The sequence below is a fragment of the Anoplolepis gracilipes genome, chromosome 5, assembly GCF_047496725.1.
Source record: "Anoplolepis gracilipes chromosome 5, ASM4749672v1, whole genome shotgun sequence".
Taxonomy (NCBI): domain Eukaryota; kingdom Metazoa; phylum Arthropoda; class Insecta; order Hymenoptera; family Formicidae; genus Anoplolepis; species Anoplolepis gracilipes.
In genome coordinates this window covers 5,144,005-5,158,800 of record NC_132974.1, presented here as the reverse complement: position 1 = coordinate 5,158,800, position 14,796 = coordinate 5,144,005, and the positions used below count along the sequence as shown (strand labels likewise).

General features: G+C 33.1%; 1 protein-coding gene across 5 annotated transcripts in view; it reads right to left on the bottom strand.

The window, feature by feature from the left end:
• The window catches only part of LOC140666320 (cell adhesion molecule 1-like), a 90,173-nt gene that overhangs the window by 38,678 nt on the left and 36,699 nt on the right, over positions 1–14,796 (bottom strand). For all 5 annotated transcript variants that reach the window (XM_072893370.1, XM_072893368.1, XM_072893367.1 and 2 more), the window contains one exon: positions 10,642–10,717. In XM_072893370.1, coding sequence (XP_072749471.1) covers positions 10,642–10,717 — 76 coding nt within the window. The remainder of the gene's footprint in view (positions 1–10,641; positions 10,718–14,796) is intronic.

Genomic DNA, 14,796 nt, shown 5'->3' with positions numbered 1-14,796 from the left:
TCTTTTCTCTCTGTTTCCCACTTATTCTCCTTCTCTTATCGTCCTTCTCTTTACTTTTCTTTCTTCCTTTCGTCATTGCTTGCATGTTTTCCCAATTTTGTATGCGCCGATCGATTTCACCGATGTTTTAACAAAAATAAACTTTTTTGTATGTTTAGTAAAACATTATTTATGTGCTGCTTCTATTTTTTATTTAAATATTCTATGTTCCTTGAAGGTTTTTACAAAAAAGAGTAAATTCTTCACCAGGATATATAAGTGTGTGTGCTATATCTTATTTTAATTCAAAATTGGCTCGATAAATTGGTAACGTGGAAACCAATAAACTGCGCTCATGCAAATCATTATTTGAATTGGAAAAACCAATGACCTAAATATTATTTATTATACAATATTACTATAAATATAAACCAATTGTATATATATATATATATATATATATATATATATATATATATATATATACATACACATATAAATATAGTGTCTCGTTTTTTTATACATATATACAGATCTCAAATTGTGATGATATAGTTATATAATTTTAACTTTAGTTTGTTATATCCATTTCCGTTATTTAAGTTTTATGAATTCATTCAACCAATTCGTTTATTATGAATGTATTCAACGAATCGTGGGACATTCATATAATAATATTTTAATAATTTATATGGGTGATGTGTACTGTGTATATATAAATATTCTTTTATTTAAAAGCGCAGAATAACATATTATATTGAACGGCGGCAATTATATTGTTTCGTGACGCGTGACAAGATTCGAAATCAATTTGATTAACGCTAAATCAAGTCACACCGAGATCGTTCGGGCTAATAAGATCGAGGAAAATGTCGCAATGATAAATGAAATTCGCGGGGCAATCGAGGCGAAATTCTATGATTGGACAGCGCGAGAATGGAGAATTGTGGAACTCGTACTAGGAAATTCTCTGTGGTAAAATTATACGTAGAAAGGAGTATGCGTTATAATATTAAAGCTAATGTGAAGCGATGAATCTTCGTCTTTAAGATACTAATCGTATAAATCTCAACTGCGGAAAGTATATTAAAGTCTATCAAATAGATAAAAATACCAAGATGTGATTGAATGTTCTTTATTTTTACTTTGTTAATGTAATATTACACTTTGTTAATAAAATATATATTTTGTAAATTATCAGGACTTAACTGAAACAGAACCAAAACAGAAAAATTTTAAAATTTCAGAGGATAGTAGTATTTTACGTTCTCTTTGATTAGCCACGTATTCTCCGTTCGAATGCGGAACGTCCAATAATTCAACTAATGGCAAATTAGCGGTATACTGGCTTCAAAGCTTTGTCGTATTAAATAAACATGTTGGAGATATTAATTAAAATGAGGCTGTCAATCTCGCGACAACTTATGCGCGTCCACACAACAGATTGGTACACAGACGTGACGATACTCAATAATTTCGGTCGTATGATTTTCTACATATTATCGCTAATGGATACGCGATTAGTGTAATCAAGGTTTATTGATATTGTATCACGTGTACTGTTTCTCATTTTAAAACATATGTATACATTGCACTATGATAGATGCTAAAGCAGGATTTCCGTATCCATAATAATTATCTGATTTGATTTACACGCATAAAAATTTAATTATCATTATTTCAATGTAAATGTTATTTCCTCGTTATTAAATTATATACATCTTAACAAAAATCGATGATAAATTGGATGAGTAGCCAAATAAAAATACTTTTTACAAAAAAAAAATTGGAAAATGTGTCATATTCATATACGATTCTCATTTAAAGTCTAGACTAATTTAATTCTTTCTGAAATTCCGACGTAGAGAATCGATAATGAACGGGTTGACGATTTAGACATGGGCGCGTCAGGAATAATTTTCGCTTCTAGAGAGGTGAATTATACGGGTGAGAAATTGCTGCTGTAGAGGTAGCAATACGTGGAATAAACTGATCGGAGAATTGCTGACGAGAGCAAACTAATTTGTGATTTATGTGTATACCGAAGATATTTCGACGCTCCCTTTAGTATCCTATTTAAAGTGTCCATGCGCTTCGCAATTGATAACGATTCCCGATACATTGATTATTATTAAATAAATAAGAAAAGCTTTAAATTTATTCAATACAAATATGGTTTATATTTATTTAAATTATCCTTTATTGTCCGATGAGTCGATGTTGTTGACCTAATTCCTCAATGCTTCGTGATTTAATTAATTAAATGTTAATAGTTTGTATACACATCTATATATTAGATGTGCATATTTGAATATATGTGATGATTTGAAGATGAAAGATTCGGTAAATATTCCAAGTAATTCTTGGAAAAGAGGTAATTTCTCTGCAAAAGAGGTTTTCTCATCTCGATATACTTTATGCATTTTAAGTCCTTCATTTCGCTCAAGATATAGAAAAATATGTGTATCTTGTACGAATCGAGAGAGAATATTCCTTTTTTAAATATTTATCAAAAATTCTTAGATAATAGCTATTAAGTAAATTAAACGCAGTATCGATCGTTATGAGCGCTAAATTACTCCGTCCGATATCTTTTAGCTCAGTTACGTAAACGTGAGACAGCGTCTTTCTGCAAGAGCCTTTTCCAAGAATCCGCACCTAATGTATCACGATTCAAAAGTTCTAATTAAGCATGCAATATTAGGTACAAGTTTGCAAATCTATGCGAAAATCTAGAAGCCTCGTTACATCTTTGCCATTTGGAGAAGTGAAACGTCAATATCGCAACAGATCTCTCCTCGCTGGAAATTTCTGCATCTGACAAAATAATTTTCTCTCTTAAGTATACGGTCGTTTCCTCAAGAGAAACTCGTATATCTTCACATTGAAGATACGAAACTCATCAGTTAAATTAAACGTATCAAATCAATACAAATTACATTATGTCAACACATACTTGATAAAAGAAATTATTTTAGAGGGAATATGAAATAAAGCACAAAATTATTGAAAACTGAATTAATCCGATATATTAAATTTATATATTATAATATAATAATAATATAATTTAAGATAAATGCTTATTTTTCCCATAATAAAATATATTAATCGCATTTTAAACATAGAATCCCTTTGTGACCTCAATATCAATAATAATCTTTATTAATAATTTTTCATAAGAAGTACAAAGATTATAATATATGATTTAGTCATAAATAGAATCTACCCTCCCTCCCTCCCTCTACCCCCCCCCCTCTCTCTCTCTCTGTCTGTCTCAGTCTACTCATATGATAGCGATATACTAACACAAGTAATTTCAAAAAGTTTATACGGTAGTTCATTGTCACCATCCGCACTTGGGTGGTATAATGAAAATAATATGAAAAGTAATAAAAGAATAAGTCAAGTGCCAAAATGTGAAAATCATGACGAAAGAAATATAGCCAAGAATTTTTTTTTCTTTTATTCCCTCTTTTTTAGCTCGTCACTTTTAACATTGTTGTATTGTACATCGCCTTAATACAGCCAAGTGTAGGATCAAGAACCCTTACGAGGGAAAACACAAGAAATAAGGCTGCAAAGTAGCGCCATAATACAAAGTACATTTTTGTTCTTCCTAGAAAAAGAGCGAATAGTGTAAAATGTCGTGAAAGCAATTTCACGCGGAATAACATGATGCACTTCAAAAAAACAAAAGATATGATTTCTTCTCCTTAAGACAGTTTCTTTAAAATTTAAAAGACAGTTCAACTACTAAACAAAACAATCGTATAGATTGTGTTTCTCTTTGTCTGGAAGAAATAAAAGAATTTATTAAAATACTAATAGAAAATTGATTTGTTTAATTAAAGATAATTTCAACGATTCTCTAAAATACAAATTTCAAAAATTACGCGTCTTCCATAAAAATATACTTATGTATAACAATTAATTTACGTCAAGATTTTACTTGTACGCATTTTTACAGATTATTTAAATTCTAAGATGGTTCAATTTTTCCTGAATTGATAAAATTAATCACTTATTCAATTATTCATTTTTGTGTAAAGGAACGAAACACTTTCGATTACTGTAAATTTTGGACGTGGGAAGAGAGTATAAAAAAGGCTAGGAGAGGAAGGAACAGAAAACCGGGCGCGATTACTTCCACCTGTTTTCTTCTCTTTCCATCTCTCACTTTCTCTCTTATTGCTGTCTCAAGATTTCATTCGCTGCTGCTGGATCGGCGTGCCAGTCGGATTAATGTTTCAGAAATTCAATTACGAGTTCCTTGACAGCTGTCTGAGTCGAGTAGGATCCAATTAATGCTCGCGATGCAGTCGTCGTTGTTCTCGCCCCTTCTCCCCCGGGTTCGTTTAAAACATCGAACTGAAAGTGCCGCGGAGACAAGTACAATAACGCGCGTGAGGGGGTACGGATATCTTATAAAATGTAGCAAAATGACGAGAGCAGGTTGAAAAGCTGAAGTGTCTCGGTTTTATACGATAGTCGATGCGACGTCGAGCCACGTACTCTAGGGAGCGCCCGGCGATAGAGGACGAGAGGGTAAAAGCGCGAGAGGGTCGCCGATCGAAGGGAGAGAACGACGCTCCGGTCTACTTTCTCCACGGTTTCTCGAGACCTGGTGGAAAAAGCGTGTGTTCCAATTTGCAGGCGCTTCGCGCGCTCTCACAGTCTCGTTTACGACGTTACGTGGGAAGCATATTGTTTCCTCTAGCAAATACGATACCCGTTTGGCGGCGAATAACGTTGTGAAAACCGCGCCATGCAATACGACAACGTTTGAGTGTTTTGCGTGCGATAAAGATGTTAATTGCAATAACAATCGCGTTCGAAAATACCGACAATATCCTGGAAAATGTCACTAGAGAATTTTCGACAATTGTAAAAATATTTTTAACGCATTGCATTGTGTTTTTCTTTAATTAAAAAGATTTATTTTGTCCTCGCGCTTATGTCTTTAAAAATAATATTAAAAAATAAAGATACATTTGCAGGGAGCGTGCACGACATATGTATGATACAGATTAACGTAAAGTGCTTCTCATGCGACGTACATGTAATGACACTGCATGCCATATTTTATGGAATTTGCGCAAAACAAGTATCCGTGTCATGCTTTAATGCATAAATTCTGTCGAACCTATCGGAATATCGTCGCTGTTATCCATAAATTAACATGCTATCCATATAAATGCATAATAAATGAATTCTTTTAAAATATAATAAATATTTTATATATATATATATTAAATATCAAAATATTAAAATGTATGAGACGCTGTAAACGGATCTCGGGCAACTAATTGAACAAAAATATATTTTGAGAATTACGCGGGCATGAATCTTAGTACCGCAGATGTCTAAAAGAGAATGTTTTCTAGTAAGATAAATCGACCGTCATATAAGAATAACAGAAAAGTTTGAATTCAATATCGCAGAGTCGCGCGCCTGGTTCGCGTTCGTAAGTTATTGAGTTTCAAAGTGCAATAGTCAATTCGACGGTACGTGCCACGCGTACACTGCCGATTCGCCAGCGGTCGATGTGACGAATTTTACTTCTGAACTTTGAAATCCAATAACTCACGGCTCGGTCATCGAATCGACGTGTTACCGAACGGTTTGCCGAGTTTCGGGCAAGCTCATCGTTCTTCATGCGTTTCGCTCCTTGCGACGCATGGCAGACTACTCCGCGGAGCCGAATTTATGAAGCTCCAGTCAGACGATGTACATCTTGGCATTAAATATAAAATAAAAGCGACGATATTCATATTCTATGCAGGGATAAATCTGCGAGTTCAAATTTCGGTGCTCTGTAGATATATCAAGATGATCTCTTTTGACATAAGATAGAAGAGAAGAAGAGCTACTTTTGAATAAGAGATGCTTTTAAATAGCAATATTTTCCATGTCAATTTGGAATAAACTCTGCTATTTTTAAGTAAAACAAAAAATGACAGTTTTTTTACTTAAAATTGATATGAAAAAATGTTATTATTAAAAATCTTCTCTCGTATTCAAAATTGTTGCTTTTTTCAATTACATATTTACATAATTAATAATCATATTAATATTAATAATTATCACTGAATATCATTTCCTTTAATTTCTCTGTATCTAAAATAATACACAAAATTTGTACTGAATATCATTTCCTTTAATTTCTCTGTATCTAAAATAATACACAAAATTTGCTAAAAAAAGTTTGCCAAAAAAAATTATGTGCAACATAATTTGTCAATATGCGCGTTATAAATCTATTATTAACATTTTTCTTAAAATTGTTGTTAGCTTTTAATTAATCGATTAATATTTTTAATAATTTTTAGAGGAAAAAGTTAAAAAAAAGTCAATGTAAAAAAAATGAAAAGTGTGTGTGTGTATGGGTACTGAGCTGCTTATTATGTATAAGTAATGTATAATAGAGAATTTTCTATATACACCAATTTTTTTCATTAAACATTCTTAAAAAAGATGCAAAATATGTTTTATCAAACACATTAAACTGTTCAATATTTTTCACTATACATAATCTACTTTCTTATTAGATTATGAAAGTACACAGAATTTTTCTAGAACATTTTTACAGTAGCAATATCTCGCACTAATATTCTTGGTAATAATCATTAAGTACCGCATCAATTACGTACGACGTGTTGACTAAATATCATTACACCTATCCTTCACCCATCTCTCTCTCTCTCTCTCTCTCTCTCTCTCTCTCTCTCTCTCTCTCTCTCTCTTTCTCTTTTCGTCTCTGTCTTGCCAAAGTATATAATTACGCTTTAATTATCTTCCTCTCGAGGTGACTTCGCAGTTTCGTGTGAGCGAACGTTCGTGTGCGACTAACATGTGGTGACTACACGACTCTTACACAGACTAGACGTGTATACGTCCACGCGGCACTTCGATCGAGCTTCCCTAATAGAGATTCCGTGAAGCTTGTTGTTTCCTACCGGAAGAAACTTCGATTTCGTGATAACTTGGGGTATGCAATTACCATCCATCTAGCGGATGACTTGGGTAGCCAAGCTGGTCCTGACCCAAGGGTTGGAAAGGATGAAAGTATATTGACGCATATAGGTTGCAAGTTTATAAATCGACAGTTGGCAATCAGTGCAGTTAATGATTCTTGATTCTAATTGCATGAATAATGATAATGTTATACGATCTTTAACTATATATTATGTTTGAAAAAAAAGATTGATCGCTGAACATTGGATACCATATTAAAATGTTCCGTTAAATGAACAAGCAAATAAAAAGTAAATAAAAAAATAAGAAATAAAAAGTTTAGTAAATTTCCCTATTGTTTGATTTTTCAATATTTTATTATTATGATTTCTGTTATTATCATTGAAATACGGGTGAACCGGCGAATCGAATACACGAGCCGTACGAATGGTACGTTCGAACTATTGTACATTCGTATCGCGAATACTGCGAAGGGTAAAATCGATCTGTCATGTATATTCGGGAAGCACGCAAAGGAGTAGAAAATCCATGGTCGTTGGCTGACCCTGCGGAGACCTTCAAGGTACTCTCTTTTCTTTAAGAGACCCGAATCGCTTCTCTCTTTCTTTTTCCTATATTCCCTCTAGTTTCCTTCCTTCTTTCTCCATCCATATTCGATGACGAATCGTTCTGCTGAAACGAGTTTTGCTGACTAACGGTTCGCTGTTTCTTTCGCTCTCTGCATTTTCGTCCGTTCTTTTTTTTTTTTCTCTCTCAACCGAGATTCGCGGCAGCAACAGCAGCCATCACTGTCAGCGATGGAATTCCGATCGGAAGATTAGAGAAAACGATCGCGCGGCAGTACGGTAGTCGTTCAAAGCGTCCATGAAGAACTTACGCGGAGAAATCTCGCGAGAGTTACGACTCTCGTGGTCGAGTTAAGGGTCGAGGGGGCATCTTTTTCCGACAAGAAGAAAGTCGCTGGCAAGAGATGAGGTAGAGGGGGAAAGAGGGAAGCGCTGTAGGAGATAGAGCGAGAAGTTTTCCCGTACGGACCCATCTCCGCACTCCGGCGAATAAATAAATAAAGTACGAAGAGACTGAAAAAGTATCGAGATTTCTTCGTTGTTCGATCCGGCTAGCATCTCAACCTCCTTCCCAATCCCCTTCCCCACCTCTTTCTCACCTCCCGTTCTCCTTGCTCCCTCCTTTTTCTAGTCAGCTTTTATTTGTAATTTTATTTATCGTTTTCCTTTAACGTTAACCGCAAACTCGATACGTACTTTATTGCTTCGCTTCTTACCGATGCCTTTATGAGTTCCGCTTACACGATTTACCTTTGCGGGGTAAATGCGAGAAACGGCTTCGTCTTCCTTCATATTGTCTCTTCTGTGGTCGCATTTCCCGCCGGATTTTCCCGTTGGCTTTTCTCTTCCATTTTTCTTTCGATCTTCTCGCGTATCTTTCTCTCTACGGCACCACGGCGGTCTTAATAATTCCGGATGGAAATGGAATTTGTACGCGCGCGTATCCGCGCTGTCGATGCAACAATGATGGTATAGTTTTTCGCTTTCGGCGCACGTGTAAAATCTACTATCCGCTGGGAGGTCTAGTCCTTCATTACGATCTACCATTTGCGTTGTAACGAACGAACAGTGGTTTCGCCGCACACCGCACACTCTACGCGCTGTGCATACATATAGAGAATTCACGCCCGCTGGCTTGGAACCGGGTTGATATACATTAGTGATTATGCCGCGATACTTCGGTTTTATTGTGCGGTCCGTATACCCCGACGAATTATTTAGCGAGCCCTGCGCCGCTGAACCGGTCATTTATCGTTGTTATATCACGGTGGGAACACTATTGCGAGAGATCCTGCTACAGCCTGGTCATTCGAAAACTGATCAAATTAGCCTTCGGAGCCCTCTTTACGTAGGTATAACTTGATTAATGGAGTAAAACGATTGAATTATTGAATGCAAACTAACGTAATCATGACTGGTGCAAATTACAAAAACCTGACAATCTAAAAGGAGGATTTTAAATCCAACTTTATAACATGTATTTTTATCTTTTTTTATAAAAGTCGTTCTCTATCCTTTTTGAAATTGTAAAGACGATAATTTAAAAAAGTCGTTACAAAATTTTCCTTTTATGTTTTATTAATGTATTAAACAAGACACATATGTATTTCTTTCATTTTTTTTCTTGCTTTAAATATACATAAATCTCCTGTACAGTTTTTTTTACTCCAAAAATATTTTTTCATCGTTCAAAATTACTTTTACCGATCCTAATAATAATATCTAAAAAAGATATCAGAAATAACGAAGTTTACTGAACGAGATTTTGTTAGGTCGCCGTAAAATCGAATGTTGTAATTGGAGAGAATAATGAGGGAGGACGTGCCGGAGCGAGAAAGGAAGGTAATAGGTGCTCTGAGAGGAGGAATGCAGAAATTATGTAATGAGGCTGAAGTAGCGTCTTGTTTCAACGAGATGCGCATTATCTCTCTTGCGTATAAAATAAGAGTGTGTATCGATCGATAAGTCGCAGAACACATCTTGGTGGTGCGCGCCTGTTTAACACGATCGTGTTTACGTGCTTTATGAACAAAAGCAGGCAAGAAGCTTTGACTTTTCACAGCAAAATTCTTCCTGATATTTTCATAATTGAGTGCTTTATTGAGAGAGAAATCAAGCGAAAAGTGTAAAAAATAATAAATACGAGTTGGTCAACTGTTTAATATTTTCTTAGAAGAGCATAAAATCTTTTTCTTTTTAAATATGCATAATCATAAATTAAACACATGTTTTCATTAATAAAACATTATGCATTTGTGATTTCTTTCTATAAACTAATTAATGCTAATTATTGCATAACATTTATTTTCTAATTCAATATTACATAATATGTATGAGAGATAAATTATAATTTGTAATAAAAATAAAAATTTCTTTCTCTCTCTCTCTCTCTCTCTCTCTCTCTTTTTTATAATATTATGCAATAAAAATTCTAAACAAAATTGTGAAAGTCATAAAAGTAATGAAAAATTGTAAGTTAACTTATTGGCTTGAATAAACAAAATCACTCTGCAAAAATTCTGAAAGACAGCTTTGAGATTCTTATATTGATATAGCTAGTGAAAGATTTTAGATATTTATCGATATATTTATTGGGTATGTATCAGGTTACTCAGAAAGTTTTTCATATTTTATGCAAAAAGGCGAAAAGACTTTTTGACCAACCTGATAAATAGACAAGATATAATAGAAATACAAATAAAATATAAAGATAGGCAAACTATTTCTCTATTTTGTCACAACTGCAAACTAAATTTTCAAATACAACGATAATCAAATAATCGCTTTAAAAAATTACAACCATGCATTATTACTTTATCATGGCATAATTCAAATATAATAGAGTTCGGACACGATATACCTGCCGATATTAACGCGATATTAATATTAAACCGATATTAAATCGATATTCAACCGAGCTAATATTAAGAGAAATAAAGATATTTAGCGGTTTCATTTTTAAAGTGCAATTATATCATTATGGAATGAAATCTTGATACCATGATCATGATAAATCACGATAATCTGACAAAAATGCACGCACAATTGTCAACATTATGACTACTTTGCGCGCATAGATAGCAGTTGACGTTTGTATAGCTTATATGGCGAACATTCTCACCTGCATTCCAGAAGCGCAGTCTTGCCTCTGAGGATGTACGCCGGGACATTTATTTGAAGTAGCTTCAGAGCAGCGACTGAAACAGAAAAAGAGAGAAGGAGCTCGCATGAGATCACATAAATGTCAATTGCGAGTGTATACGTCGTCGCCCAGGGGTGCTATCGATGCGACGTCGTTGGAAATGCGAGACAACGATTTCCCGAGTGTTCGATTATAGTACTGATAATAAAAGAACAAAATAGATACTTTTGATATTGTTGAATAGATGCTGTTGAAAGCATCTTGAAATGATTTTTAATAATAAATACATTTATATATAAGTATATTTTAGAATATAATATAACTCCCTTATCTATAAAGAAATTTTACCTTTTTATACGCAATGTTTACATAAATATATAAAACTCCTTTAAAATGAAATTGTTATGCTTAAAATACTTTTCTGTACATTTTATAATTTTATTTTCGATATTCATTTATAAAACTAAATGTGATTAATCAATTAAAGATTCATTAATATCAAATGTCATCAATCAATTAAAAATTCAAAATATATATGTAAATTTCAATAAAGTGTAGTCGTACGTTTATTATTTGTATTTATTATCTGTATATTATAAGAGGCGAAGCGATCGTAACGGTCGCGTATTTGTTTGGACGGCGAAGCTCTCGGGTCATCGCATCAAAAGTCAAGAGCGTAATATGCTAAAGTCGACTTCCACCCACGCCGATGACGAATCCTGCTAATCTTTCTAATCGGTAGATGATTGGCCCAATATTTGGACCAAGGGAGCTTTCGCGACTTAAATCCGTATATAAATTATGCGTTATTGAGAATCTGGGCCTCTATTTCGCCGAACTTATTCACTTAGTCACCATTGGAACCTCCGAGGAACGAACCAGGACTTTGTTCGCAAATACATTATATTTTGACGTTGAAATAGATTTATACAAATACATATACATCCTTGCTTTTCAATCTCTCGACCATTCTGAGGAAAGTCGACTACAAAGGTATATACGAAAAATACATATTTTACACGCTTTTTAAATAAATATATTCTAGTTTTTTGTGTTATTCTCTATAATACTTTTAAAGCTTGTAAAGATGAATAAAAGACCATCGTGATGATTTTTACTAATTAGATCAAGTTAGATCACGTCAGGAACTCTTGAACAAGTGCTACTTTAATACTATTCGCTACCGATATGTAATCAGACTTCAATGGAGAAGATTTTCAAATGCAAGGCGCTTTCTTTCACGCCTAAATCGGTAAATCTCTTGACCTACTGCCAAGCGCACAATAGAAGTATTAAAAAAGCGGTACTATAGTTACTCGACCTACCAGATCTTTTCGCGAAGAAGTATCGTGTCGACCTTTCAATAGTGACGAGGGTCGACAAAGCTTGGAAAATTGTGCCGCGATTGAATGATCCACAGGATTAGAAGTAGATCATACTAGATGCTCGAATAATAGAGGATAGACTATATTAAAATACCTTTCGCACGCGATTTATCATCTATTTTCTATCTCTCTCTCTCTCTTTCTCTTCCATCCTCGATGAGCCAAAACCAGAAATAAGTTTTTACGAATCATATGTTTCGAAATATTAATATTAATCTTATATAATTAAAAAAAAATATGTTTGATATCACAAATGATATTTATATAATTTTATTTATATTTTTTATGTTTGACGATTCACTTTTTAATCTTTTTCATTTATGCGTGTTTGCTCTGTTTAATGATAAAATGTGGTTTTCATTTTTACGTTTCTGTATTAATGTTATTGTGTTTTTTACATAACAATTATCTGTTTTTCGTTATTTATAACACAGGTATTGTTTATATTTTTAATTTTATATTTTGTGACCTTTATTTTCAGCGATTCGCGACCAATATGAAATTTATACTGTAATGTTTTAATTATTATGTTTACGAGCATGCTCCTAAAGATAAAGATCAAAACGTTTATAGGGTTAATGTAATTTTAATTTATTTTGATTGAATATATTGTTGCTCATTCTAACATCTGTTGTCTTAGCTCTCTGCTATTGGTTTTTATTTATAATTTTTATTTTAATTTATATCGTAAAATCTTTGCAAAGTCTTTGAATTTTTTAAAATATAATTTTTTATAATTATAAAAAATAACTTGAGAAAAAAATTGATAATTATGTATATATTCAGTTAAATATTATATTAACAAATTAATTTCATACATTTATTGACATATGATTTCGTGATTCTTTTGTTTTCTATGCAAATTGTTAAGTATTTCAACTCAAACTTATATATTATCGCATATTATCTCGCATATTATCTATCGAATTATATATATATTTAGAAGTTTAATTGTTAAGTATTTCAATTCAAACTTATATATATATATATATAAAAGTTTGAGTTGAATGATACTTAACAATTAAACTTCTAAATATATATATATATAATTCGATAGATAATATGCGAGTAAAATCAATATCTTTATATGGAATATGGAATTAAAATCTTCACTTTTTGTTTCAATATTCTTGTTTTGATATTCCTAACAGGTTTCTATTCTCGTCAGTTAAAAGTAAATAAAAATTTTCATATAGCCATATAGAAATTTAACAATAAGTTTAATCCTTTTTTTGTTAATGTAGATTCTTAGAATATATGTGTAATATACATAAGTATATGCAGATACAACAATTAATAGGGGTATCTAACTTTGTCGTCATTGTCGTCGTTTTGTCGTCGTCGCCGTCGCTGTCAGAAAGACAGAAATGAAAAGCAAAAAGGTTAAGAACAAGAATTCCTAGGCAGAGACAAGCTGAAATTTTTAGTACCAGATTATTTAATCTGTCTCTACATTTGTAGAGACAAAACATTCCAAGCGTGCCAAGTCTTTTCTCGTTTTACGTTTCTTGTATTCTTAAACGTAACCCCTAGACAGTTCGTAAGATGACAATTTCATATATACATATTAATTCGCTGTGGAATAAAACGAAGATATTTTTGCGTTGAATAAAACAGAATAAAGGGAAAGAAAGATTTGTGTATTTATACGTGTTTCGACATAGTAATGCATGTCTATAAAAAAAAAAAATATGTGTTTAGAGCTTATTATTTATTAACAACAAAAAGATTGAATTTTTAATATAGTACATAACAAGTTTTATTTTACTGCCAAATGAAAAACTAATGCAGTTAAAACAAACTGATTAATTTAAAATTGATTTTCATGAACTTTAAACAGTATGGAATATCTTGACATTCAAGTATCAATAATTTATCATAAACTCAGAGTTACAAACAAAGTATTCACGTTGAAAAATTGATTCCTTTCTCAATTATTACCGACGTACGTACATTATACTGTCGTTTCAACTTTCTGACTAAATGAATTTCATTTTATGACCGCAACCGCAACATCTATCGTCTTCCCCTTTCGCTGACCTGTCGATCCTTTAGAGTTTCCGACATGGTCTATTTGACATCGTAAGTACCAAAATTCGAACGTCACTTCGAAGTTTTCGCTCGTCCTAGGACATGTCTAAACAGTTTAGCTAGCGACGCGCACATGAGAAACGTCGAGCAAACCAAAACTTTCTGCGGAAATGTGCGAGCTTTCGTAATTGGAGATGGGGAGAAATAAGTAGAGAAGGACTTGCATCTACCTCTCGATTCTGCATATAGCTCACAAAGTAACTGGTAAACTAGTAATGTTCATCTCGGTGGAAATTGTTATGCCCTGTCAGAAGCAAGCTGGAAGTGATGTAGGTCCGAGGCAAATCCGAATTTCGAGATCACCTTAAGAGGATTAGATAAGGGAGAACTGCCCACAACACCAGTGTAACACGCATTGTGTGTGGTTTTTAGAGTATTACAGTGAAAATCGATGCAATCCTCTTTATTCTGCAGTGTTTTCTTAGCATTTCCAAGCTGAAGCCTGATTCTATCCTACAAATAAATTATACATAATAAATTATATATAAAATTTCCATCGTGATTTGCAAATACCTAATGTGAATCATATTATCTGGAAAAAAATCACCCTTCTTTTCTGAAGTCACAATATTTTGCAGTTAATCTTCGTTATATAATTCTCTCTCTAAATATATTCTTTTTTACATAACATTCTGTAGGAACGTCGACTGGTTCAATA